Here is a 24,439-nt window from a genome sequence, read left to right as displayed (position 1 = left end):
GCCTTGGGAGGAAGCTGGGAGGTTGGAACTCTGCCTGTTTTACAGACGGGGCGACAGGGGAGGACAGACGAGGCACGGGGAGGAACCAGAACTGGGGGAAAGAAATTGGGACGAAAGGGGCTATGAGTCAGGTATCTGGGTACCCAAGGAGGCTTATGGGACTCCCCTCTGTTGACCTCTCCTACTTTTGTCTTATTTCACAGACTCCCCCCACCCCACCCTCCACACACTCTCCCCCCATCCCCCAAGGGCCAGAACATCCTCATTCAACTCTGTAAGGGGTTGTAATGGAGAACTGAAGTTTTCTCCATTACAGTTTACTATGCTAGGGGGAAAGTCCTATCTCTTGGGGCTCAGTATTCCCAACCGTACAATGGGGAGAACAGAGGCCTCATGCCCCGGTAGTACTCAATAAACTCAGAGGGTGCAGGGCAATGAAGAGGATCGCCTGTTACTCCAAAGACAGCATACCTGCACCACACCATCCCGGACCTAATTAGCACCGAGTCGCCTGGGCCCCTTGCGGGTCCCTGCAGAAGGGAATCTGCGTTGTCCTAAGTAACCAAGCTGGTGGGACTCGGCCCTGGGACAGTCCCCTTCGAGATCCACTGAACATAATTCCCAGGTCAGCCCTGGGGTTGGGTGTACCACCCGGTTTGCAGAGAAGGAAGCTGTGAGTCCTCCGACGGGGACTCACGAGGCCACAGAGGGATTCGGCCTCCCGCTGGCGCTGCGCCGCCGTCCTTCCCCGGGAACTCCGATCCTCCCACAATCTCTCCTGCTGCAGCGTGCCAGTTCCCTCCACGGAAAACAGCTGCTCCTCGACCCCCTCAACTTTCGCGACCCCGGGCTTTCCCAGGTCAGCGGGCGCCGGGCCGCACTGGATCGCGTCCGGGGTCTGGACTCGCCGAGCCCTCGGAGGGGCAGACCGGCCGGGCGGGGCTCCAGCCGAGCCCAGGTCCGCCCGGGGGCGGGGCCTGCGGGCCTCCTCCGCGGCGGGCGGGGTGGGGGCGCCGCGGGCCGCAGCCGGATAAAAGGGCCCCCAGGCGCCCAGGAGGCCGGTTAACGCTGCTTGGCCGCGGAGTCCAGTTCCCAGCCCTGCAACTTCGCGCTCCAGCCGGTGAGCCCCTGCCTGGTGCCTGGCCAGGTCTGTCTCTAGCTGTCCTGTCTGCCTGACTTCTGTCTCTCTGGAGGGGGTCTGCAAGTCTCTGAGGGTTCCTGAAAGCTGGGAATGGGAGGGATGGGGGTACCCTGGACAGTGAGCCTAGCCCCCTAGTCGCTCACCAACCTGTTGCCAGTGGAAGTGTCCAAGTTGGGGAGCTTGGCCCAAGGCCCTCCCTGGGTGGTGCATTGCGGCCTCGGGTGCCTGCGTGTCTTGTTTTTGGACACGCTGCGTGTAGTCCAAGCATTTCTCTGGCCTTCTCTCCCCGGTTTGGGGGCGGGGCAGGAGAAGGGGCAGGTGGGCTCAGATGTCTCTCCTGTGACTTAGGAGACACAGAGGCGGAGTGCAGCCGGACTCTGGGAGGAAACAGACCAAAACTGAGTGTGCTGGGGTGGCCCAGGGGTTTGCCCAGGGCTGCAGATTGGAAGGGAGAGGTGAAAGGTAGCAGAGGGCTTCAAACTCACAGGCCCTATGCCGGAACACGTGGACACTCGTCTGCACTGTGTCAGGCCGCCACAGCCAGTGGTCCCAGGGAGGATATCAGGGCTGGGGCGTGGAGGGGGGGGGGCTCACCCCCTCCACAGAGAGCTAGAGAAGAAGCTTTTAGTGATTCCCAAGGCTGGTTCCCACCAGGATACCACCCCAGTGCTCTCTCCTCAATACCCTCAGGCACTTTCAGTCCCCCTAGCAGGGCCAGGTCAAGCCAGGTGCCAGGGGCCCCTGGCAGTACCTGGTTCAGGTGCCTGTCTCCTTCAAGCTGGCAGGATCCTGGATCTGTCACTTGGTTGCACTCAGCACTGGCACCCAGCCCAGTGCCCTCACACCACGGCTGGGTCATAAATCAACCAGCAGCAGGGTGGAATTTCATTCATCTCCCTGCCTCCTTTCCCTCCTCTGCCTCCTTCCATGTTCATCCTTCTCTGAGAGCCCAGTTCTGGAACCATGATGCCTGGGTTTGAATCCTGCCTGAGCAAGTTACTTAGCGTCCCAGGGTCTCATCTTCTCATCTGTCAAGTGGAGATGTGTTCAATAAATATTTTTTAATGTATAATCATCATGATAGCTTATTGTTAACCTCCTCTCCTTCTCAGCCTTCCTTCTCCTCCTTCGGACCCTCTCTCTTCTTCACTTGGGAAAAGCACTACCACTTTGGAGGCTGCTTCCTTCTCTGAAGAGGCTTCTCAGCCTGGTCCTCTTCTCTGTGCTCAGTGCTGCGGGAACAGCTGTGGGGAGACAGTCCTCTGGGTTGTGGGGACAGGAAGCAAAGACACCAAGTGCTAGGAAGTTTTGGGGTCTGGGCAGGGTGGGGGGCGCTTAATGGAGGGGTAGCCTTTGAACCCGGTATGGAAAGATGTGTAGGAATTTAACAATCTGAGCTAGAGGGAAAGGGTACTCCAGGGAGAAGCAACAATGAGAGCAAAGGCTTGGAGACTGGGAGACAGAGGATGTGTTTTGGGGAACATGAGTAGACAAGTGTGATGTGAGCAAAAGCTGCAGAGGCAACTACAGTGGGCAGGAAGGCTGGACTCTCCCTTTTTTGACTCAGTTCCTGCTACTGCCCATCCACCTCCTGGGGGGCTTTCATGGAAGGGAGCTGCTCTAGCACCCAGGGTCCTTCAGCAGAGGCCCACCCCTCTTAAGTCTGTGTCAGAAGAAGTATGGAAAAGAAGGGTATTGGTACTGGGGACTTGCTGTGGAGTTGGGGCCACCCCCTCCAGTCCTTCTTTGTCCAGGGAGGGGCTGGGACCAACCTAGACAAGGGTTCTATAGTGTAGCTGTTTCAGTTGCTGTTAATAATAGCTAACTAACCATTGAGAGTTGCTCTTCTGAGGGTTTAACATGTACTCATGCATTTGATCTTCACAAGAATCCTATCCCCATTTTACAGAGGGGGAGGTTGTGGCATGGAGAAACTAAATAATTTGCTCAAAACCACCCAGAAACCAGCCATTGGAGGTGGGATGTGAACACAGGCGCCTCACCCCCAGTCTGCCTGCCTAAGCACTGTGCTATGCCGCCTCGCATCCTCAAATCTGCAGATACTTACTTGCCAGCTACATACCTGGCACTATTCTGGGCTCTGGGGGTGCAACACAAAGTCCCCGTTCCCGTGGAGCTTCATTCTTGAGCTCTTTTGTGCATTTCTAGGTGCCTATTGCCCCCGACACTGGGCTGGCCAAAGCAGGAGGCTTGGTGGCTAAAGGAGATGGGCCTGTGTGCAGGAAGGAATAAGGACTGATTCTCAGCCAGAAACTAGCTTGTGGGGAAGGAAGGGGCAGGAGGCCCCGTAAGACCCTCCCTACTGAGAATTCCCAGCTATGGAATCCCCCCGCCCCCAAGAAGAGCAGTGGCCATGGAAGAAGGGGAACTCTCCCCAGAAAGAGCCCCTTTAAGACTCAAGCACTAAAGAAGTAGCCAAGGACCCAAACTTGGTCCATCCGCTCCTCTGGGCCGGCCTTGGCTGCCCATCAGCGACAGAGCTGGCCATGCAGGAGCTTCAACACCGGTGGCTGCAGACACTCTGACAGCTGCAGCTGGGCGTAACTGTTCTCTGTGCTCCTCCCAACCTTGCTAACTAGGACCAAGGCTGCTAACATATGAGGCGGGGAGGACCAGCCCCCAACTCGTCCCCTGTGGGGACCCAAAGAACATCTGACCATAGCCTCCTGGGCATGGGGGCCCTCTCCCATGTCTGGTCACTGCCTCAAATGCTCCCATGACCCCTCACTTCCTACTGGATGAAGGGCAGACGCTCCACATGGTACACACAGCCCTTGATCTTCTGGCCCCAGCCTGTCCCTCCACCTTGGTCCCCTCCAAGTCGCTGATACTGCAGTACAGGATTAAGAAAGGTCACTCCCTGCTCTTGCACAGACTTACCTCCTTCCCTCTTTCTTCCCTATTCTTTCCCCTTTCCCATGGAGGAGAACTCTTATTCATCCAACAAGGCCCTGTTTAAATGTCCCTTCTCTGAAAGCCTTCCCTGACTCCTCATCTCTGAGCTTCATGAGGGCAGAGAGTAGTGTTTGACACAACTTCTTGTCCCAGCACCTGGCCTGATCATTGGCCTGAAGCAAATATTCCAAAAATGTTTGTTGACTCAATGTACAAATCATGCGCCTCCTAGAGATGGAGCTTGCTGTGTGGTTTGGGCAAGTCTCTTAAACTCTCTAGGTCCTAATTCTTTATTTCTGGAGTCAGGAGGTTGAACCAAATATCCTATACCTCCTCCAGCTTGAATAGTCTAGCCCTTAGGGACCCCTCTTTCTACATGCATATGCTCAGTCGCTCAATTGTATCCAAGTCTTTGTGGCTCTGTGGACTGAAGCCTGCCAGGCTCCTCTGTCCATGGGATTCTCCAGGCAAGAATACTGGAGTGGGTAGCCATTCCTTTCTCCAGGGGATCTTCCCAACCCAGGGACTGAACCCACATCTCTTACATCTCCTGCACTGGTAGGCGGATGCTTTATCACTAGTGCCATCTGGGGAGCCCCTTCCTCTATGGGAGACTACATCAAAAACAGCTCTTTATTGAGCACTTACCATGTGGTAGGCTCATGATAAGCCCTTTATCAGTGTTTTATTCAACACTCACAGCAACACTGGGAGGTAAGGATTACTACCGTCACCTTACAGATGAGGAGACTGAGATTCAGGAAAACTAAACTTACAGCCAAGGAATGCTGGGTTTGAGCCAGATGGACTAATCTCAGAGCCCAGACTCAATCTGTGCCACCACACACACACACCCCAACACCCCAACACACATACACACACACACACACTTGGAAGGGCCCAGGCTGCCCTTTGTCTCTGCCAGCAGAAGAGGCCTGAGGTCAGAGGTGATCATTGTCATGTTTACTTGTTCCCCAGGTGCCTTGACTCCAGCTGCCCTTGAAGTCACCCTAATGTGGTTCCTACCAGCCGCCCTCCCCCTGCTCCCGTTGCTCCTGCTGCTGGGCCAGGCCCCTCCCAGCAGGCCACAGTCACTGGGCACCATGAAGCTCCGGCTGGTGGGTCCCGGCAGCAGGCCGGAGGAGGGCCGCCTGGAGGTGCTGCACCAGGGTCAGTGGGGCACCGTGTGTGATGACGACTTCGCGCTTCAGGAGGCCACAGTGGCCTGCCGCCAGCTAGGCTTTGAGGGTGCCTTGACCTGGGCCCACAGCGCCAAGTATGGCTCAGGGGAGGGTGAGTAACTGGTGCTGCCCTGCAGAATGACAGGGGGATGGCAATGGGCTTCTCTCCGGGGCGGGCTCCCTGAGACTCCAACAGAACAGATGAGACCCCCAGTTATCCTTTAATACCCAGCTCAAACGACCTGCCCTACCCTTGCCTTCTCATTTGCAGTGAGGCCATCACCATTGCCACCATCACTGCCGCTCAACTCTAAGTTCTTTGAACATAGCAATTACATACAATGCATGTGTGCATGCATTCATTCCAGCCATGTTTATTGAGCACTTACCATGTGGTAGACTCATGATAGAATGTGTGCGGTCATTTCAGTCGTGTCCGATTCTCTGTGACCCTATGGACTGTAGCCCCCCAGGCTCCTCTATCCATGGGGATTCTCCAGGTAAGGATACTGAAGTGGGTTGCTATGCCCTCCTCCAGGGGATCTTCCCGACCCAGGGATGGAACTCATGTCTCCTGCGTCTCTTGCATTACAAGCAGATTCTTTACTGCTGAGCCGCCAAGGAAGCCAATCACACACAATAGGTGCTCAGCAAATGCTGATGGGTGAAGACTAGATGGATAAATGAGGGAACAGATAGACCTAATTGCTAGACCTACCTGGCATTTTCCTAAAGCAGATTCATTGGGATCTGATTTTGAGAGGAGGCAGTAGGCAGGGTTGTAGATACCAAGCTCCCAGGAGAACTAACTCCTCTCTCCCACCCCCATTTCCCACTCAGATTTTGGGAGAGGAAAGTGGGGTCCTATCCAGGAGGCAGAGCCCATGACTTACCTCTCTGTGCCTGTCCCCAAGCATCACTCATCCTCCCCCTACAGGACCCATCTGGCTGGACAATGTGCACTGTGTGGGCACAGAGAGCTCCCTGGACCAGTGCGGGTCTAACGGCTGGGGTGTCAGTGACTGCACTCACTCAGAGGACGTCGGAGTGGTATGCAATCCCCAGCGCATGCGCCAGCGTGGCTACAGTTCTGAGAGGGTCTCCAATGCCCTCGGGCCCCAGGTGAGGAGGCTGTTCAGGCCCTTGCCTGAGCTGAGGGCGTGGCCAGGGAATGGAAGGCCTCCAGGTGATGAGCCAGGAGGAGGAGGGAGAGGAAAGGGAGCAGAGAACAGGCTGGGAAGTGCCCCTGGGGCCCCGACACCTGCTTGTGGCTTGGAGCAGGTGCACGGACAGGGCCCCAGCCTGAGGTGGGCGGGCAGGGACTCGAGGCTGGGCCTGCCGGGAATCACTGAAGCTGCTCCCCATGAGAGGGTAGGGGGTTGCCTCACCCACAAGGCCCGGCCACAATTGCTGTGTCTTCCGGGCACAAACAAACCGGAGCTAAAAACAGCTCAAACCAAACAACAGGGGCAGGCAGGGCAGGTCTCTGACTCTTACCCTCTGCTGCCGGGTAGACTCAGCTTGAGGACAGCTGGCCCAGGCCCACTGACTGGGGCGGCCATGGCAGGCGGCTCCACACTGCTCTAAGTCATTCAGGGCTAGGGTGGGGGGCTCAAGGGCCAAAGGATCCTGCTGTGGTCTCAAGCAGCCGGTCGGTGTCCATCCTCTGTCCTCCCCAGGGTGCTATGAAGAAGGTCCCCCTGTGCCCGATGGAAGCCTCCCAAACTCCAAAGGCTCCCATCCTGAGCCCAGGGAGGATGTGGATCTGCTTGGTCCTCTCTGGGGTTCAGGAAAGGACCCTAAACAAACCGAGCTTCTGCCTCATACTCACTGTGTGGCCCTCGGTCCCTGCCTCCCCATCTCTGAGCCTCCGTTTCCAGCCCGTCCAATGAGGGTGCTGGGTGGCATGATCTCTAAGTGCTCCAAGCCCCAGCTTTCCCATGTGAAGACCTGCAGCAGGCTCAGCAGGAGCAGGACTCCTGGGGCCCATGGAGACTACACATCCTGCAGGACCGGCGGCTGGAGGAGGTGCGGCTCAAGGCCATCCTCGCCAGCGCCAAGCGGCAGAGCCCGGTGACCGAGGGAGCCGTGGAGGTGAAGTACGAGGGCCACTGGCGGCAGGTGTGTGACCAGGGCTGGACCAGGAACAACAGCAGGGTGGTGTGCGGCATGCTGGGCTTCCCGAGCGAGGCACCTGTCGACAGCCACCACTACAGGTAGGAGGGCTGTGCAGGAGGCAGGGTTGTGGCTGAGTGTGTGCGCACATGCATGTGTGTGTGCGCCCGTGTATGTCTGTGCACATGTGTGTACATGCGTGTGTGTGCACATGCATGTATGTGTGTGTGTGTTTGTGTCTGTGTGCATATGTTTGGGACCTTGCAGACTGCAGTGAGACTGGCAGGAGTGGAGTCTATAGGAGGACAATTAGTAGGTGTTGGGATTGGGAGGGAAAGAGGCCCAGCCAAGGAATGTCCCTGGATTTCTGGGGTTATAGATCTCTCAATAATTAAGAGTGAAGATGAATTTTCAGGCCCTGGGAAACTCCTAGAAAAAGTCAGAAAATAAACATTGTACTTGCGAATCAGATAGAAAGAATTGACTGTAGCACAGAATACTCCCAAAATGAAATGTGCTGCTGCTGCTGCTAAGTTGCATCAGTTGTGTCTGACTCTGTGCGACCCCATAGACGGCAGCCCACCAGGCTCCCCCGTCCCTGGGATTCTCCAGGCAAGAACACTGGAGTGGGTTGCCATTTCCTTCTCCAATGCATGAAAGTGAAAAGTGAAAGTGAAGTCGCTCAGTCATGTCCGACCCTCAGCGACCCCATGGACTGCAGCCTATCAGGCTCCTCCGTCCATGGGATTTTCCAGGCAAGAGTACTGGAGTGGGGTATGTAAAACCGTGTCCTGATTAGAAAATTAGACCTGAGTAATGGCACTCCACTCCAGTAGTCTTGCCTGGAAAATCCCATGGGTGGAGGAGCCTAGTGGGCTGCAGTCCATGGGGCTGCTAAGAGTCGGACACGACTGAGCGACTTCACTTTCACTTTTCACTTTCATGCATTGGAGAAGGAAATGGCAACCCACTCCAGTGTTCTTGCCTGGAGAATCCCAGGGACGGGGGAGCCTGGTGGGCTGCCGTCTATGGGGTCGCACAGAGTCGGACACGACTGAAGCGACTCAGCAGCAGTAAAGATACAGTGCTGCCCACAAGGACAGATGGTGTGGGTTCCGGTCTAAGCTTTGCTGATAACAGGCTTCAGGTCCTTGGTAGGGCATCCAGGCCTCAGTCATCCAATCCGCAGGGAATTCTCTGAACCCTGACCCAGCGAATTTCCTCAACTGGGATGTAAGCCAGGTTCTGATTGGGTTGCGTGTAAGCCAGGCATGGGGTGGGGAGGCATTTAGGAGAGGAGACATAAAAATATTCTGTCAGAAATGTGACAGACCTGTCACAAGATTGCATCAGCCTGTAAATGATTACCAGTCAGGCTTCTACCCGCTCTGATCAGTGAGCGCTTTGTATGTTTCTCATCTCCCACAGGACATGAGTCATCTACCCTTACCCATCCCCAATCAGTTGTTCTTCTCTGTGTCTCTGGCTTAGCTGACCCTAGTTTCCAAGACCAGCCACGTGGCTCTGTCCTTGGGCATGACTGGGGTCTGGGTCCCTGACTCCCTGCTGCCTGGTAATCGCACATCTGGGCCTGGCTGACTTGCCTACCACCCATGAGGAAGGCAGCCCTGATTATAGCCTCAGTATCTCTGGGTGGGCAGCCCCCAGCAGAAAGGCCTTCAACTTCCACCTGTCCCCAGAGGACTTTTGCCTGGGCCCCTTATCATGGGGTTGCTCCCTAAAGGCTGCCCTTCAAATAGACTGGGGAAAGGACAAGCTTGGAGCCTCCTGCCCTAGGCAGCCCGGTGCAGAGAGGACCCAGCTTTGGGTTTAGTCAAGGGACCTTGCTGGGCCCTGCTTTCCCTCGCTGTGAAGTGGAGATCATCTTTATCTGTGGAGCAGCCACCCTCTCAGACTGTGGCGAAGCTCAGCATTGAAATCAGATTTGTGAACAAGTGTGCCAACTGTGAAGTCTAGTGCAAAGTCAAGCACAGCTCTGAGGAGCCAGGGTGACAGGGCTGGGACTTCTGCACCCACTCCACTCCCCACCTGTTTGCTCCCCTCCAGGAAAGCCTGGGATTCAAAGATGAAGGACCCCAACTCTAGGTAAGGAGTAGTGCCCTCACGGGAGGGTGCAAACGAGGTGGCATGAAGGGCCTCCTTCCTCCCCCTTCCCCTCCTCCAGGCCCCTCTCCCCTCCCCGGTGCCTTGCCTCCCAGAGTCCTGAGCACCCCTTCTCCGCCCTCAGTCTAGCTTGTCTTCCAGACTGAAGAGCCTAACGAAGAAGAATTCCTTCTGGATCCACCGTGTCAACTGCCTGGGCACAGAGCCCCACATGGCCAACTGCCAGGTGCAGGTGGCACCAGCCCAGGGCAAGCTGCGGCCGGCCTGCCCGGGTGGCATGCATGCTGTGGTCAGCTGTGTGGCAGGGCCCCGCTTCCGTCCTCCGAAGGCGAAGCCAGGCCGCAAGGAGTCCAGGGCAGAGGTGGGTCCCCAGGGCCCTGCCCGCAGGCCTGGAGGCCCAGGCCCCACTCACAAGACCCTGCTCCGTGCGGAGGGACTGACTCGTGGGAGGGGACTCTCCAGGAGAGGCAGGGGAGGAGGGGGGCGAACCCCTCATCAAGGGGACATTGGTTCAGACCAGGAGGAGAGCAAGTCCCAGAATGGTTGAACTTTGGGATTTATTTAAAAGGGCCCATTTATAACCCTACCATAAATGGAAAGCTGACATCACTGGCCAGGAATAGAAGGTAACTATAAAAACTGTAATTACACTGTAGCTGCATCCCATTGAGGGCCAAAGGTATTGAGCCCGAGCCTGGCCCTCATTATAAAAGCAAAGACCAAGAGCTCGGGAGGCGTTGCAGGCCGACGTCTCCACGTGAGAGGGTCTCCTCACGGTGCAGGAAGGGACGGGAGAGAATTAACGGAAATGACTTCCCCACCGTGCGTTTCATTAACACCACGTGCCCGCAGGTCTCTAAAATCATTTCACAGATCTGCTGGGGAAGCGTTGCTGTAGGTTCAGTCCCAAAGGACAAAGCAGCAGTGAGACTGGGTGAGAGGAAGGGACTCGCCTAGCGACTAGGTGGCAGGTTATGAAGCCCAGGAACCCCAACTCCTGAGGCTGGAATTTGTTATTACCTTTATTGTTACTGTTATTACGTAACAATTTATGAATTTGGTATGACTATTATTGTGGTGCTTCTTTGTTACTGAGGAAGGGGGAGGATTGAGGAAAATGACTTATTCAAGGCAATGGCTGCAGGAGTCAGAGATGAGACTAGAACGCCAGTCCTTGGCCCTGCCTGAATTGAAGGGGCGCAGCCCCTATGCCTGCCTCCTCCTCACCCTCCCTGAAGCCGGGTGTTCTCCCAGCAGGAGATGAAGGTGCGCCTCCGCTCGGGGGCCCAGGTGGGCGAGGGCCGGGTGGAGGTGCTCATGAACCGCCAGTGGGGCACCGTCTGTGACCACGGATGGAACCTCATCTCCGCCAGCGTCGTGTGCCGCCAACTCGGCTTCGGCTCTGCTCGGGAGGCCCTCTTTGGGGCCCAGCTGGGCCAGGGTGAGTGAGGAGGCCTGGGGTGGGGTGGGAGAGCCTGGGTGTGCCGCTGGTCCATGCCCTGGTGGTCCCAGGGTGCTGGGGCCCAGGGCAGCTGCCGTAGGGGTGAGGCTGCCAAGATGGAGCCTCACACGGCCTTTCTGCCCACTCTGCGCTGTAGCTCTGGGGCCCATCCACCTGAGTGAAGTTCGCTGCAGGGGATATGAGCAGACCCTCAGCGATTGCCCTTCCCTGGAAGGCTCCCAGAATGGTTGCCAACATGACAATGATGCTGCCGTGAGATGCAACATCCCTAACATGGGCTTCCAGGACCAGGTGAGCCCAGGGCTGGGCAGCCCTGAGATAGCCCCGGACACTGCATGCAGCCAGTGGGGAGGGTTTGTGAGAGGCCGCTAGCGCTCTGGGCCCCAGAGCCTGCCTGGAGCCAGCCTGGACTGCCCTCTCCTCTGTGAGTCTCCCCTGGCCTGGCCTGCTTCCCCTCAGGGCCAGGCTTTGGCCTTCAGAGATGGCAGAGGCTCAAGGGGACTGACTTCAGGCAGATGGGCTCGCCTGCCCTACCCGCTCAGGTCCCCCATGAAGTTGAGAGAGAAGCGGCCCATGGGCAGAGGGCTGCAGGGTGTCAGCACCAGGGAGTGGTCAGAGTTCAAGCATCATGCTAATGTGGATTGCGGGCAAGTCTCTCTTGTCTCTGACCTTGTTCCCTTCTGTAAAATGGGGTCAGCTGTCCCGGAGGGTCACTGTGAATGTGACGACAGATATGAAAGCACTTGGCAATTAGGGAGTCATCATCAATGGCAGGATTTCAGGTAGATGGAAGGCAAGGCCTGGGAGCAGGCACTCTGAGTCAACTTTCTCAAGCGGGCAGGGACTTTAGGGACTATCCAATAAAATGTCCTCACTTTACAGAGGAGAGCAACCCAGAGAAGGGGAGTGTCATGTCCAGGGCTGCGTGGTGAGCTGGCCTGGACAGGTCTCCCAGCCAGCAGCCCCACGCTCTCCCCCTCCTAAACTGGCCCTGCTCCTCACACACCCCTGACCATTGCAGGTGCGCCTGGCTGGTGGGCGCAGCCCCGAGGAGGGGGTGGTGGAGGTGCAGGTGGAGGTGAACGGCGTCCAGCGCTGGGGGGCCGTGTGCAGTGACCACTGGGGCCTCAGCGAAGCCATGGTGGCCTGTCGACAGCTTGGCCTGGGTTTTGCCAGCCATGCCATCAAGGTAGGTCTCTGCCATGCTAAAGCTGCTGACCCTTCATTCATTCATTCAACAGTTAGTTATGAGTGGAACTATGCATCAGTGAATGCTGGGTGCTGGCAATCCTGTGGTGAACAAGACACAGTTCCTGCCTCATGGAGCAGTCCGTCCCCACACAGTCATGTGGGGGAGGCGGTTTTTCCTAAAACGTTCATACAACGGGCACACAGCTGTATCTGCTTGAGAGATGAGCAGACATAAGCCAGATGATGTGGGGGAGGAATAAAGAGCCCATGTGAAGACCCTGTGGCCAGAGGACACTTGACTTGGTTGAGGAAATCAGGGGTGGAGTGAGGCTTCTAGAGTGATCGATCTGTGTGAAGTGTGAGGGTGGAGGAGGAGGCAGGAGCAAGACCATTCAAAGCCCGCAAGGCAGATTTTTTTAAAAAGATTTCTTCCTTGCTAGTTGGCAAACTGTTGGGGTGGGGATTACTGTGAATACAGAGGAGCACACTATTGCAGGTGCCCAGCTGAGAATGTTGCTGGCTTGGACGGGGCTAGTGGCAGTCCTGGGGGAGCCAGGTGGATAGATTCAAAAGATATCAAGGAAACGAAATCAAGAGGCCTGGGGCAAGGCTGCTATGGAGAAACTGCTTCAGCTTCACCCGCAGTGGCCTGCCTGGCAGTACTGGGCACCCTTCACCCTGGAGAACTGGGCTCAACCCTGAGCACAACCGGCCATGTATGGTTGTATGAAGAACAGCTAAGGAAATGGGACAGGTCTGAGTGGACAGGAAGGGACCAGGACCATCATCTTCAAACAGCTGAGGGCTGCAGTCAGGGAGAGTGATGGGAACAAGGCCAGTGGTGGAAGCCACAGCAGTGGATTTTGCCCTCATACATGGAAGGCGTTTCTAATACCAGAGGGGTCCAAAGTGGCATCACTAAGATTTTCAGGCCAAGGCTGAGCACAGCTAGGTGAGCGTGGTTGGCCGGGGTCCAAGCCTCAAATGGAGTCAGGTGACTCTAAGAGCATGTCTCAGCCCTGACTGGGGGATGCTGGCTGTTTCCTTAGGACACCTGGTACTGGCAGGGGACGCCGGGAGCCAGAGAAGTGGTCATGAGCGGGGTGCGTTGCTCAGGCACAGAGCTGGCCCTGCAGCAGTGTCAGAGGCACGGGCCAGTGCACTGCTCCCACGGCACGGGGCGCTTCTCAGCCGGAGTCTCCTGCACAGACAGTGAGTAACGGGAGGGGCCAGTGGGATGGGTGGACGTGGCTCCTCTGGGTTGCCAAGCCTGCAACTCCCATCCCATCTCAGGGAGGGCCCTGAGAGCTGGTTCCAGCTCCAAGGCCCCAGGGTTGGGAGTGGAGGGAGGGCTGGATGTGGAGCACCAGCTCTGTTATTGCCACGTGTGGCCAGGTCACCTGCCACATGGGGAAACAAGCTGTGCCCCGCTCATGGGGTTAATGTAAGAATTAAGACAGTACCTGCAATGTGAGGATACACAACAGTGTTTTTCAGTGTTTGTGTCATGACCAAACAACAGCAACAACATGTTACATTTAGTACGGATAGTATTTTTCTCTTGATATTATATCTGTGTATCACAACCTAGGGCTTCCCAGGTGGCTCAGTGGTAAAGAATCCACCTGCCAGTACAGTAGATGTGGGAGACTCGAGTCCAGTCCCTGGGTCAGGAAGATCCAGCAAGGATCTTTCTTCCTAGAGAAGGGCATGGCAACTCACTCCAGTATTTTTGCCTGGGAAATCTCATGGACAGAGGAGCCTGGAGGGCTACAGTCCAGGGGTTTCAAAGAGTCAGATACAACTGAGCGACTAAGCATGCATGCACATCACAACATAAAATATTAGCATTTTTCTTACTGTAGTTTGTAGTAAGAAAAGAGTTTGAAAGCTGTTGTAGAGGGTATAGAAATGTGAGGACACGTGGGCCTTACAATGAGCTGTGGGATTTACCCAAAAGGCTTTATTTTAGGTCAAGACCATTTTGAGGCATCCATCTACCCCACACCCCCAGATTCTTATGGTAGCAGCCTTTGTGTGACATATGGCAACCAGGTCTGGGCCAAGAACTCTATCCAGTCCAGAGGCTGCAGGCTGCCACCAACCCAAGTGGCTGCATGACCTTCTTCCCAGCCAGGCTGCAATGCCAAGACATCTTTCAGCTCCATCAGCAAGCTTAGGACTTTCACTCTGATCAGCGCTCATTGGAAGAGCGCCAGCCTTTACAGCACCTCCTCCCCTGCAGGGTGATGGGGTTTCCAAGTGGGCCTCCAGCCACAGTTTCCTGCATACCAGGGGCCAGCTCCCCAGTCTCTCCCCTCCTGGGAGCCTGTGCCCCTTGATGGAGTCCTCCTTCAGGAATCCTCCTGAATTCATTTGATACTTCACAACGGCTGAGCACAAGCAGCCAATGCACCATCCCTGTGGTTGTCCCCAACTCTCCCCTGTGATTTTTCTCATTTCTTTCTTGCCTTTACCGTCTCTTCTTCTCTCTGAAAGCACTCCTTTTCCTCAGAAATTCTAGGGTGTGCCAATGGGCATACCCTTGTCCGTCTCCAAAATATACCTCGGGCATTCCAAGAGCATTTAGTGATAGTACAGACATCATCCAGCAAACCAGCTCCCACCCTGATGCCCATTCACTGAAAATAAACCCGTGTTCCCGTCTCACCATTGTCAGTGATGGCTCCGCCCCAAATTTAAACTGTAACCCAGTTTTGCATGAACGAGCATTGAGAATTGGCAGTTTTCTCTCTCGATGGTACAAGGCAAAAGCTGTGGATCTCCACATTTCTGCACTCACACACAAGGGACCGTGGTGACGGCACGGTGGCTCCGAGGAGGGTAAGAGCCCCTGTGACAGGAAGGGAACCGGAGAGGCACTGAGCAGCCTGTGGAGATGCAGGCTCCAGCACGGTGGACTCCATGCACCAGGGCACGCAGTATCCCGGTGTGAACACCCATGGTGGCCATCAGGGTAGAAGAGGAGCCCGGGAGGAAGTACAGTCTCAGAAAATGTAGCAGAATGGTCCAGAACACCAGAGCCCAGGACCAGGTTCGGAGATGAACTCTTGCAATCTCCAGCCCTCTCCCTCTCACATTACAAGAACTGAGGCTTAGAGAAAGAACTGAGGTGACAAGCCTGGCATCCGCAGAGCTTCCGAGAGGTTATATGAGCCAGGCTTATAGGCAAAGGCATACTGTACAAAAGCAATGCTAGCTTACGTCACTCATGCTTGCCACGGGCCACACCATGGTCTCAGCACGTTACAGGTACTATCACACTCATATTATTCATTATCTGCATCTTACACATGCGGAAAATGATAGACGAAAGGATAAGCAATTCCCCTTAGTGGTGTAGACAGAAATTTAGCCAAGACAGGAACCCAGGTAGTCTAGCTACAAAGCCAGCAAGCTCCACTGTGACGCTAGCAGCCTCCCAGCTTAAGGTGATAGATCTCTCCTGTTAGGAGAACTCACATCTCCTGACTCCTAATGCATGCTGCGTGCTAAGTCGCTTCAGTTGTGCCCAGCTCTTCGCGACCCCATGAACTGTAGCCCACCAGGCTTCTCTGTCCATGAAATTTCCCAGGCAAGAATACCAACATAGGTTGCCATTCCCTTCTCCAGGGGATCTACCCAGGGATCAAACCCAGGTCTTCTGCATTGCAGACAGACACTTTACCGTCTGAGTCACCAGGGAAATCTTCTGACTCCTAAACCGCCCTACTCTCCTGGTTCCTCCAAAAGCACTCAATCTGGAGGCAAGCCTGTCCCCTAGGCCGGAGAGCAAAACCGGCTCTCCCTCCCTCACCTTGGTGTCTCCACGGTGCCCAGGTGCCCCGGACCTCGTGATGAACGCCCAGCTGGTGCAGGAGACGGCCTACCTGGAGGACCGCCCGCTCAGCCTGCTGTACTGCGCCCACGAGGAGAACTGCCTGTCTCAGTCCGCGGACCGCATGGACTGGCCCTACGGACACCGGCGTCTGCTGCGCTTCTCCTCACAGATCCACAACCTGGGCCGGGCCGACTTCCGTCCCAAGACGGGGCGCCACAGCTGGACTTGGCACCAGTGCCACAGGTGAGCGCCTGCTCGGGCCTCAGCCCTTAAGGGGCCAAAACCAGGGTGCGGAGACCCAACCAGTCTGGTCCTTCCTGGGAGGGGTGGGTGTGAGCTCAGGGAAAGAGCCTTCCTTCCTAGACATGCTGCCAGCCCTGCCTCCAGGAGGCAGTGAGGAATCCCGAGCATCACCTGGCCTTTCCATTGCTCTCTCACCTGCCTTGTGGTATCCTGTGGAGTGGTCCTCACCAGCAGAGCTGGTCTCTGTTAGAAGGATATTTCTCTGGGGACCTTAAGCCTTGTCTTTAACAGCCAGGTGAAATGGGGACTCCTAGAAACCTGGAGACCCAAAATAGCCATCCCATCCAGGATGCTAGCTCTGCAGAAAAAGCTGGTTGATTTCTGCAGCAGCAAAGCGAGGCCCCCAAGGAGGAGCAAGAAAACGCCGCTGGTGCTGGAAGGGGACAAGGAGCATTCTTTCCTATCAGCAGCTTCCAGCCCCGACAGAAGGAGAGACGTTGTCTACAACAAAGGCAGAATGGAAAAGGGTGTTTTTTTTTTTTTTTCTTCATATAGCCGTGGGTGGGGAAAGCTGAGAGGAGCGGGTAGTGACTTTGGGACTCGACTTCGCTGAGATAATAAGCATCTTTCCCTGTAGCATGGACGGAGTTGTCATTAGAACTGGACTGGAAACAATGGTAGCCATCTGGGCCCAGGCTGGCAGGGAGCAGCATTAGCGTCCCTCCACGCTCCACAGCTCCGCTCCTGGGCTAGTCTCTGGTCGTGTCCCTTCCTTCCACCTGCAGGGCTCTGGCCTTGTAGTCAGGCAGCATCTCCTGGAGCTTTGACCTCGCCTCACCTGGCTGAGACCCTGCGGGATGCGGGCAGCTGTGTCTGGCTGCCTGGCAGGAGTGCCAGGAGAGTAGGGTCATACTAATCTTGGGTTTGGGAGGGAGAAGGGCACTGCCTTGCTATTATAACGCTCCTCTCTGGGTAACGATGGGGCCTGGTGCCTCCCTCCTCCCTGCCGGCTCCTCTCCTGCTGCTGCCAGGCTGACGGCCCTGCCTCTTCCGCAGGCACTACCACAGCATTGAGGTCTTCACCCACTACGACCTCCTCACTCTCAACGGCTCCAAGGTGGCCGAGGGGCACAAGGCCAGCTTCTGCCTAGAGGACACAAATTGCCCCACAGGTACGTGGTCCCCTGTCTGCATGTCCTCCCCCGGCCCCACTGGGGTCAGGACCCCTCTGTCCTGCTCAACAGCCTTAGGCATCTGGAGGCTGGGGCTTGGCAACAGTCAGCATTCGAGGCGATTCAAAAAGACAAATTTCCGGGAATTCCCTAGCTTGTCCAGTGGTTAGGACTCTGTACTTTCATTCCTGGCTTCAGTCCCTGGTTGGGGAACTAAGATCCTACAAGCTGTGTTGCACAACCAAAAAACAAATAAAGATGAATTTCTTACCTTCTCTACTTCCTCTGCATTCCCAGCATATTGTATATTATTGTTTAGTCATGAAGTGGTGTCAGACTATTTCCATGGACTGTAGCCCACCAGCCTCCTCTGTCCATAGGATTTCCCAGGCAAGAATACTGGAGTGGGTTGCTGTTTCCTTCTCCAGGGTATCTTCTCCAGCCAGGAATCAAACTCACATCTCCTGTATTGGAAGGAGGATTCTTTACCACGGAGCCACCTGGGAAGCCCAGTGTACTGTGTACCACTTTTAAAATACTTAACGCTTTTTTTGGATAATAGTTGCTGACCTGTTTCACTTCTGCTGATCCTTTGAGGAGATGGATTTTATATTCCTATTTGCATATCCATGGTTCGTAGCCCTTAGAAAGGGCATGGTGAAACACCAGGTTGGATGGACAAGTGAATTAGCATAGAGGGCTGCAATCTTCCATTCACATTTCCTAGGCCAACAGGAATTTTCACTAGAGCATCCAAATAAATGATCTCTGTCACAGATGGACTTTGGTACAGCGCTGGATTCGTGGTTAGTAGGACTCCTGGCTCTGATAGGCAGGATCTTTAGGAAGCTCAGGGCCCTAGTCTGACTGCAGTCAATTGGCAAGGCTGGTATGAGGCTTAAACGTTGAAGGGTGTGAAAGACCTAACAGGTACTTTGTCCCAAGCGCCTATTGAGAGCCTCAGTCACCACCAGGACCCTCCCTTACAGGACTGCAAAGGCGCTATGCGTGTGCCAACTTTGGGGAACAGGGAGTGACCGTTGGCTGCTGGGACACCTACCGACATGACATTGATTGCCAGTGGGTGGATATCACAGACGTGGGCCCTGGGGATTACATCTTCCAGGTAAGGGCGCTTCTCCATTTCTTTCAGATGTTCTGAAAGCTCTCTGAGGTCAAATGAAGGAAGAGCTTTATAAATAGGATCTCTGACATGTCTGGCACGTGAAGGGGCTACGCTGTAGGGGGAAAAATAAAATCAGGATCCAGGACCTAGGTTTGAGTCCTGAGTCAAGGAACAACGGGCAAGTCAAAACTCAGTCCCCATCTGTAAAAAAAAAAAAAAAAAAGACATTAATGCCTACTTCCTGGGGTGATTGTAAGGATTAATGAGGAATACCAACACACCTCACCAAGACTGCATGAAATGTAAAGGTTATCACAGAAGCCAAATTGCCTGTTTTCAGCCCATGCTTCTCTCACTCCAGGTGGTCGTGAACCCCAAGTTCGAGGTGGCAGAGTCAGATTTCTCAAACAACATGATGCGGTGCCGCTGCAAGTACGACGGGCAACGGGTCTGGCTGCACAACTGCCACACAGGTACCTGCGGGCCACTGTGCGGCCATCCCCACGCGAGCCTGGGTGCTGGAAGACCCTCAGCATCCCTGCGTGCAAGCAGGGTGTGTGTGTATGCGGCCATCCCCACGCGGGCCTGGGTGCTGGAAGACCCTCAGCATCCCTGCGTGCAAGCAGGGTGTGTGTGCATGCGGCCATCCCCACGCGAGCCTGGGTGCTGGAAGACCCTCCGCATTCCTGCGTGCAAGCAGGGTGTGTGTGTATGTGGCCATCCCCACGCGAGCCTGGGTGCTGGAAGACCCTCCACATCCCTGTGTGCAAGCAGGGTGTGTGTGCATGCGGCCATCCCCACGCGAGCCTGGGTGCTGGAAGACCCTCCGCATCCCTGCGTGCAAGCAGGGTGTGTGTGTATGCGGCCATCCCCACGCGGGCCTGGGTGCTGGAAGACCCTCCGCATCCCTGCGTGCAAGCAGAGTGTGCGTGTACAGGCTGGGGATGGAACAGAGATGAATGTCCTTTGATAGCTTCATAGAAGGTAGATTTCCAGAACAGACTTCACCTACCTTACCCACTAACTACTTCCATGACCCTCTTTATCCTAAAGGTTGTTCGGATTGAAAATGCAGTCTCCCATCTGTTCTGGAATCTCTCCCGTTACTTCAAGCCGAGTCAGGATTTCCCTTTTCCAGTCTGTTACTCTTCCCTTTCCTTTCATAGGATCTTAGTTGTCTCCATCCCAGGCTTGCTGCCTCACAGGCAAATGTAAAAGTCCCCTAGATCTGTGCCGCTGCCTCCAGCTGTGATCCCTGCTTACATGGAGAATAGGGCTCTGGATGCTTGCAGAACTGGTAGTTTCAGACAAAGACGCAATGATCCAGTGGGGGCAGATACACCCCAGAGCAAGGAGGTGGTTGCCCCGCTTGCCCATAAAGAAAGGTAGCAGTTCCTCTGTCTTCAACCTTTAAATGCTTGCATTTGCTGTGGGGTGTGTGCATTCACACCCACACTTTGCACAGAGGGGGAGGAGCAGACTCATTCATTTAGTCGACAAACATGGGTTATGACCTATCTCTGGGTCAAACACTGTGCCAGGCTCTGGGAAATTAAGCAGGAGTAAAATGCAGAGCTGAGTTTCAGGTAGGGTAAGCAAACATGCAGATGGATACCCCAGTCCTACTGAGCACCCCAAACCACTGTGAACTGAGGCTGAGCAAGCAGAGTGCTTTCTAAGTAGCAGCCTGGGGGCCAGTCAGGATTCCCCATTGCTAAGTTGTTTCAGTCGTGTCTGACTCTTTGCAAGCCTATGGACAATAACCTGCCAGGCTACTCTGTCCATAGGATTCTCCAGGGAAGAATACTGGAATGAGTTGTCATCTCCTCCTCCAGGGGATCTTCCCAACCCAGGGATCGAACCCACATCTCTTACGTCTCCTGCATTGGCAGGCAGGTTCTTGACCACTAGCTCCACCTGGGAAGCCCAAGGTTCCCCAGAGGAAGGGACATTTGTGCTGATATCAGAGAGGAGACTGAAGTCAGAGGGGAGGAGCAGGAGAAAGAGCATAGCATTTGGCCTCAGGTTTCACTGGGCACCAAATCCAGTTCCACCACATTCCAGCTTTAAGACGGTGAAGAAATTTCCACTCAGAAGTCCTCTCTATTGTAAAATAGGGCTATGTACCCAAGCCCACTAGTGTTCTTTGCAGGGAGGGTTATGATGGTTCCTGCTAAGAGAATGGACTTTATCCTGTGGACTTCTGGAAACCAATAACAAATTTCAGTCAAGGATGCAAGAAAATCAGATTTATGTTTTCAAAAGATAACTCTGACAGTGGATGAAGACAGTGAGGAGTAAGGATTTGAAAACTGTGGCTAGAATAGATTCTGCTGCCATTAAGCAAGACAGGAACAGGAGAGGAATTAGGAGTTGGAGTCCAGAGACCTAAGGCTGCCGACGTGGAGGCAGAGGCTCCATAACACTGGTGGCAGGCTGCACAGGGTCCAGGGGAGCAAGGAAGGAAGGAAACAGCGCAGCTCCGACCCCCTAGGGTTCTTGCGGGGGGGGGGGGAAACAGAGGGCGCACCAGGTACAAGTATGAGGTTACTTAATGAGAGGACTATACAAAGGTGTGAGCAGGACTAGGGAGAGGAGGATGTTGAGATATCCAGGGATAAGGAAGACGGAAATGTTGCTATCACTCTGGGCTTAAGCGGGCAAAGGCTGCCCTGGAGCCAGGTGAACCCTTGTGCTGAGGAGGAAGGAGGAGCTGGTGGGGCTGGAGTCGCAGGAGACCATTGCTGCAGGGCAGGGGAGGAAATGGCCCAACCTCTCCCTCCTTCCATCCTCTAGTCTCTTGTTGCTTCCCACTGAGCTAAATCAACCAGAAGCCAGAAGAGGAGGGAGCCAGGGTGAGGCAGTCACCAGGGCTCCGGTCTCCAGGGCTCCGAGAGAACAAAGGAGGATAGAGAATGAATGTGGGGAGGGAGCAAGGAGAGTGACCAGCACAACCCTTTCCACTCGATAGCCTCTTCTTTCCCATGTTCCTGCAGCCAGGCACCTGTCGGCATCTATTTCTCTAAAAGGGTCGTTGTCCGTGCCCATGACTAACCCAATGGAAAGGCCAAGCCAGACAGGATGTATTGGTGTTTGTGAAGTTGTCAGTGAGGGGATGGGACTCTGGTGAGGTCAGCTACTTACCTGTCGTCCTTCGGTCCACAGGGGACTCATACCGAGCTAACACGGAGCTAAACCAGGAGCAGGAGCAGCGTCTCAGGAACAACCTCATCTGAAGCCGTCACCGCACGCTCCCAGCTGCTGCCCACACACCAGATACCTCAGCTTACTGGAGCCATGCCCTTCACCGAGCCCTGACGCAAAGGGAAAGGGGCCAGCGCCAAGAGGCACCAGGAACCCGCTCAGGAAGCCTTTAGATGGCAAGATCACCAAACCAGAATGGCACCGCTCCCTCAGGATGGCTCTGGGTCTGATTCCTGGGGGCCTCTGGTCTCTAGACTATGGCCTCCAGGCTTTGTTCAGCTGAGCTCCTCTCCTCTAAGGAGTTCTTCCCAGGATCTTGCTCTTGCGCTCCTGGTTCAGGAGGTACCAGTTCCTTAGGAATGGACTGTGGCCTGGCTCCCCATCTAAATGGTGCTTTGCAGATGTCTCAGAGGAGGGCCAAAATACAAGAGGAGGAGTCAGCTCTCTGCTAGGAGCTCTGAGTGACACAGCTTGTATCAAAGTCACACCTGGCAGAGAATCTGGTGAACTGAGTCCCTTGCTTGATCTGTCCACACTTACAACTCAGCTGTCATGCTCTTCAAGAGTCTGTTCTTCAGTGTCCTTACCTTTATCCTCCTGCACATATGGGCTGTTTCTAATGTCCTTGGAGGCTTAGGCCTTAGGCATCCCCTTATCTCCTGATGGGCCCAAATCACCAGTTCCTGAGTGCTTGAGACAGGGCAGGATTCACAGAAGTGGCCAGATACAGCCTTCCTGCAGAGCAGCAAGAGAAGGCCCAAAAGAAAGATGACTGGGGCAATGTAGACCCCAGCTGCTGCCAGGGTCTCTGCCAGGGAAAAATACTTGTCATAAATCCAGCAAGCGAGATCACTGTGCATCTCAGGACTGGCCTAAATGTCGAGTCCCCCAGGTTTCGGGACTGAACTTTCCATTGAATAAATTTTTGAAGTGGAACGAACATCTGTCAAACAGGCCACTCATCTCTGCAGGAAAAAGAAGACAGGTCTAGTAGAGTGAAGACTAGGCTATGGAAAAGTCAGAAGGGGGGAGATTTAATTTAGTTAAGGATTAAACCTAGGGAAGGCCACCATCTCTGCTCGATGTGGCTGTGATATGCTCTTGCTCAGGTGAGGTTAAGATCTATGATCTTCTTGGACGTGATTCTTAATCCTGTCTCCACTTGGACACACTTGAGAGATGATCTTCACAGGTCTGACGCCCTCATGCCAATAAAGGTTGCTCACTATGGACTGCTACAAAGCAAGGCTGGCTGTGATTCTTGGCAGTTCCCAGCACATACCTCTACCCCTTTTCACTCCCAGTGACCTGGTTTCTTAAGATGTGTGGGGCGCACGTGCTACTCACGCATCCCCTGGAGGAGGGCATGGCAACCCACCCCAGCATTCTTGCCTGGAGAGTCCCACGGATAGAGGAGCCTGGAGGGCTACAGTCCCTAGGGTCACAAGGAGTCAGACATGACTGAGCGATTTAGCACGCACGCACACACGCACGCACACACTGCTTCCCAATTCCCTCCCTAGGCTCCATGGTAAATCATGGGCTGGAAAGGTTAACGGGTGAGCAGGAGGAGGAAAGAAGGAAAAGTCCAAAGATGGTAAACTTCTACAACCAAGGCTGCAAGGCTGAAGCGAATGGTGGTAGATGGGGCAGAATTACCATAGTGCTCCCAACCCCACACGAGAGCTGCCCCTCCTCAGGGAGTAGAAAGGGATATCTGCCCTGGGATATCCTCTGTGAATACAAAGAAGAGCTTTCTTCCTTCTTTTCCTTTACCTCCCCTCTTCTTAACTTCCTCATCTCCTTCCTTGGGCAGAGGGAGCGTTATACTTTGGCATGGCAGTTCAGATAAACAAGGGAAGGACTGATTTCCTGTTGGATCCAGCAAACATCTCCCAAACAGTAACAACATTATAGTCACACATGCAGCTAATGGTCTGTCAAAGAATGTGTGGCTGGTGGGGGAGCGTGTGGTTACTGATGACTAGATTCCAGCACGGAGGTTACCCACAGCTTCTGGCTGGATCCGGTTTCCAAGAAGGTCAGAAAAAGCAGGCCAGGCGGCCAGCCACCGGCTCTGCTCTGTCTCAGTGCCCACATCACACGTGTGATTGGTGCAACCAGTTCTAATTCTTGGAAAAAGCTATATAAGGGTTGTGCTGTTACGCCTCTGAGTTGAAAGGGAAGGACATGGGAAGATGTGGCTGGCATGAGTTGTAACTAAATGAGGAATGTTAACAGAATACCAACCACCAAATTCCAGACAGAACCAAAAATGTCGGAAGATTTTTCACCTTGGCATTCTTCAGTCTCACAGAAATTGAAGTATTAGGAACTCAGCTTACCATGCAGATGCCTAATTTATTCCTATTCCACAAAGACTTCTATTCTACGAGGAGTATACTGGAAATCAAAGGGGAATGTATCTTTCTACTATAAATTCCAGGTAGTACTGGGATTCACAAGTTCAACATATCAGAAGCAATATACATGCATAGCAGAGTGCATTAGCTATCTACCTTATCGAATCTCTCATAGAGCCAGTGGCAGTTATAAGGAGCTCTGCAGTTAGCTGTGTGTGAAGGTATGGTGTGGATACAGCCAAGGATTTGGTCCCCTCTGGACAAGCTCACCGTAGTCTGTGCTGGGCCTGGGCAGGACCTCTTATCTCCAGCCAATGTATATTAATTTCCTCTACTGGAAAAACTACAACTAAAACACAC

At 54.5% G+C, this 24,439-nt stretch overlaps 1 protein-coding gene across 2 annotated transcripts; it reads left to right on the top strand.

Annotated features, from left to right (window-relative positions):
- The first annotated feature begins 935 nt into the window (after positions 1–935).
- On the top strand, positions 936–22,954 carry LOXL4 (lysyl oxidase like 4). Of its 2 annotated transcripts, none has more exons than XM_055560310.1 (15): positions 936–1,120; positions 5,036–5,350; positions 6,176–6,360; positions 7,249–7,454; positions 9,421–9,459; positions 9,619–9,838; positions 10,735–10,918; positions 11,076–11,230; positions 11,961–12,128; positions 13,180–13,342; positions 15,971–16,214; positions 17,271–17,386; positions 18,376–18,512; positions 18,874–18,985; positions 21,678–22,954. In XM_055560310.1, exons 2-15 carry the CDS (start codon positions 5,071–5,073, stop codon positions 21,746–21,748), a joined length of 2,280 nt encoding a protein of 759 aa, XP_055416285.1. In that variant the 5' UTR covers positions 936–1,120; positions 5,036–5,070; the 3' UTR covers positions 21,749–22,954. The 2 variants fall into 2 exon arrangements, with proteins under 2 accessions (XP_055416285.1, XP_055416286.1); XM_055560311.1 differs by having other exon boundaries at positions 936–1,147.
- The last annotated feature ends 1,485 nt before the right edge of the window (positions 22,955–24,439 follow it).

The sequence above is a fragment of the Bubalus kerabau genome, chromosome 22 (genome assembly GCF_029407905.1).
Source record: "Bubalus kerabau isolate K-KA32 ecotype Philippines breed swamp buffalo chromosome 22, PCC_UOA_SB_1v2, whole genome shotgun sequence".
Classification (NCBI taxonomy): Eukaryota; Metazoa; Chordata; class Mammalia; order Artiodactyla; family Bovidae; genus Bubalus; species Bubalus kerabau.
Note: the sequence above shows the minus strand (reverse complement) of the source record. Positions and strands in the feature narration are given on the sequence as shown.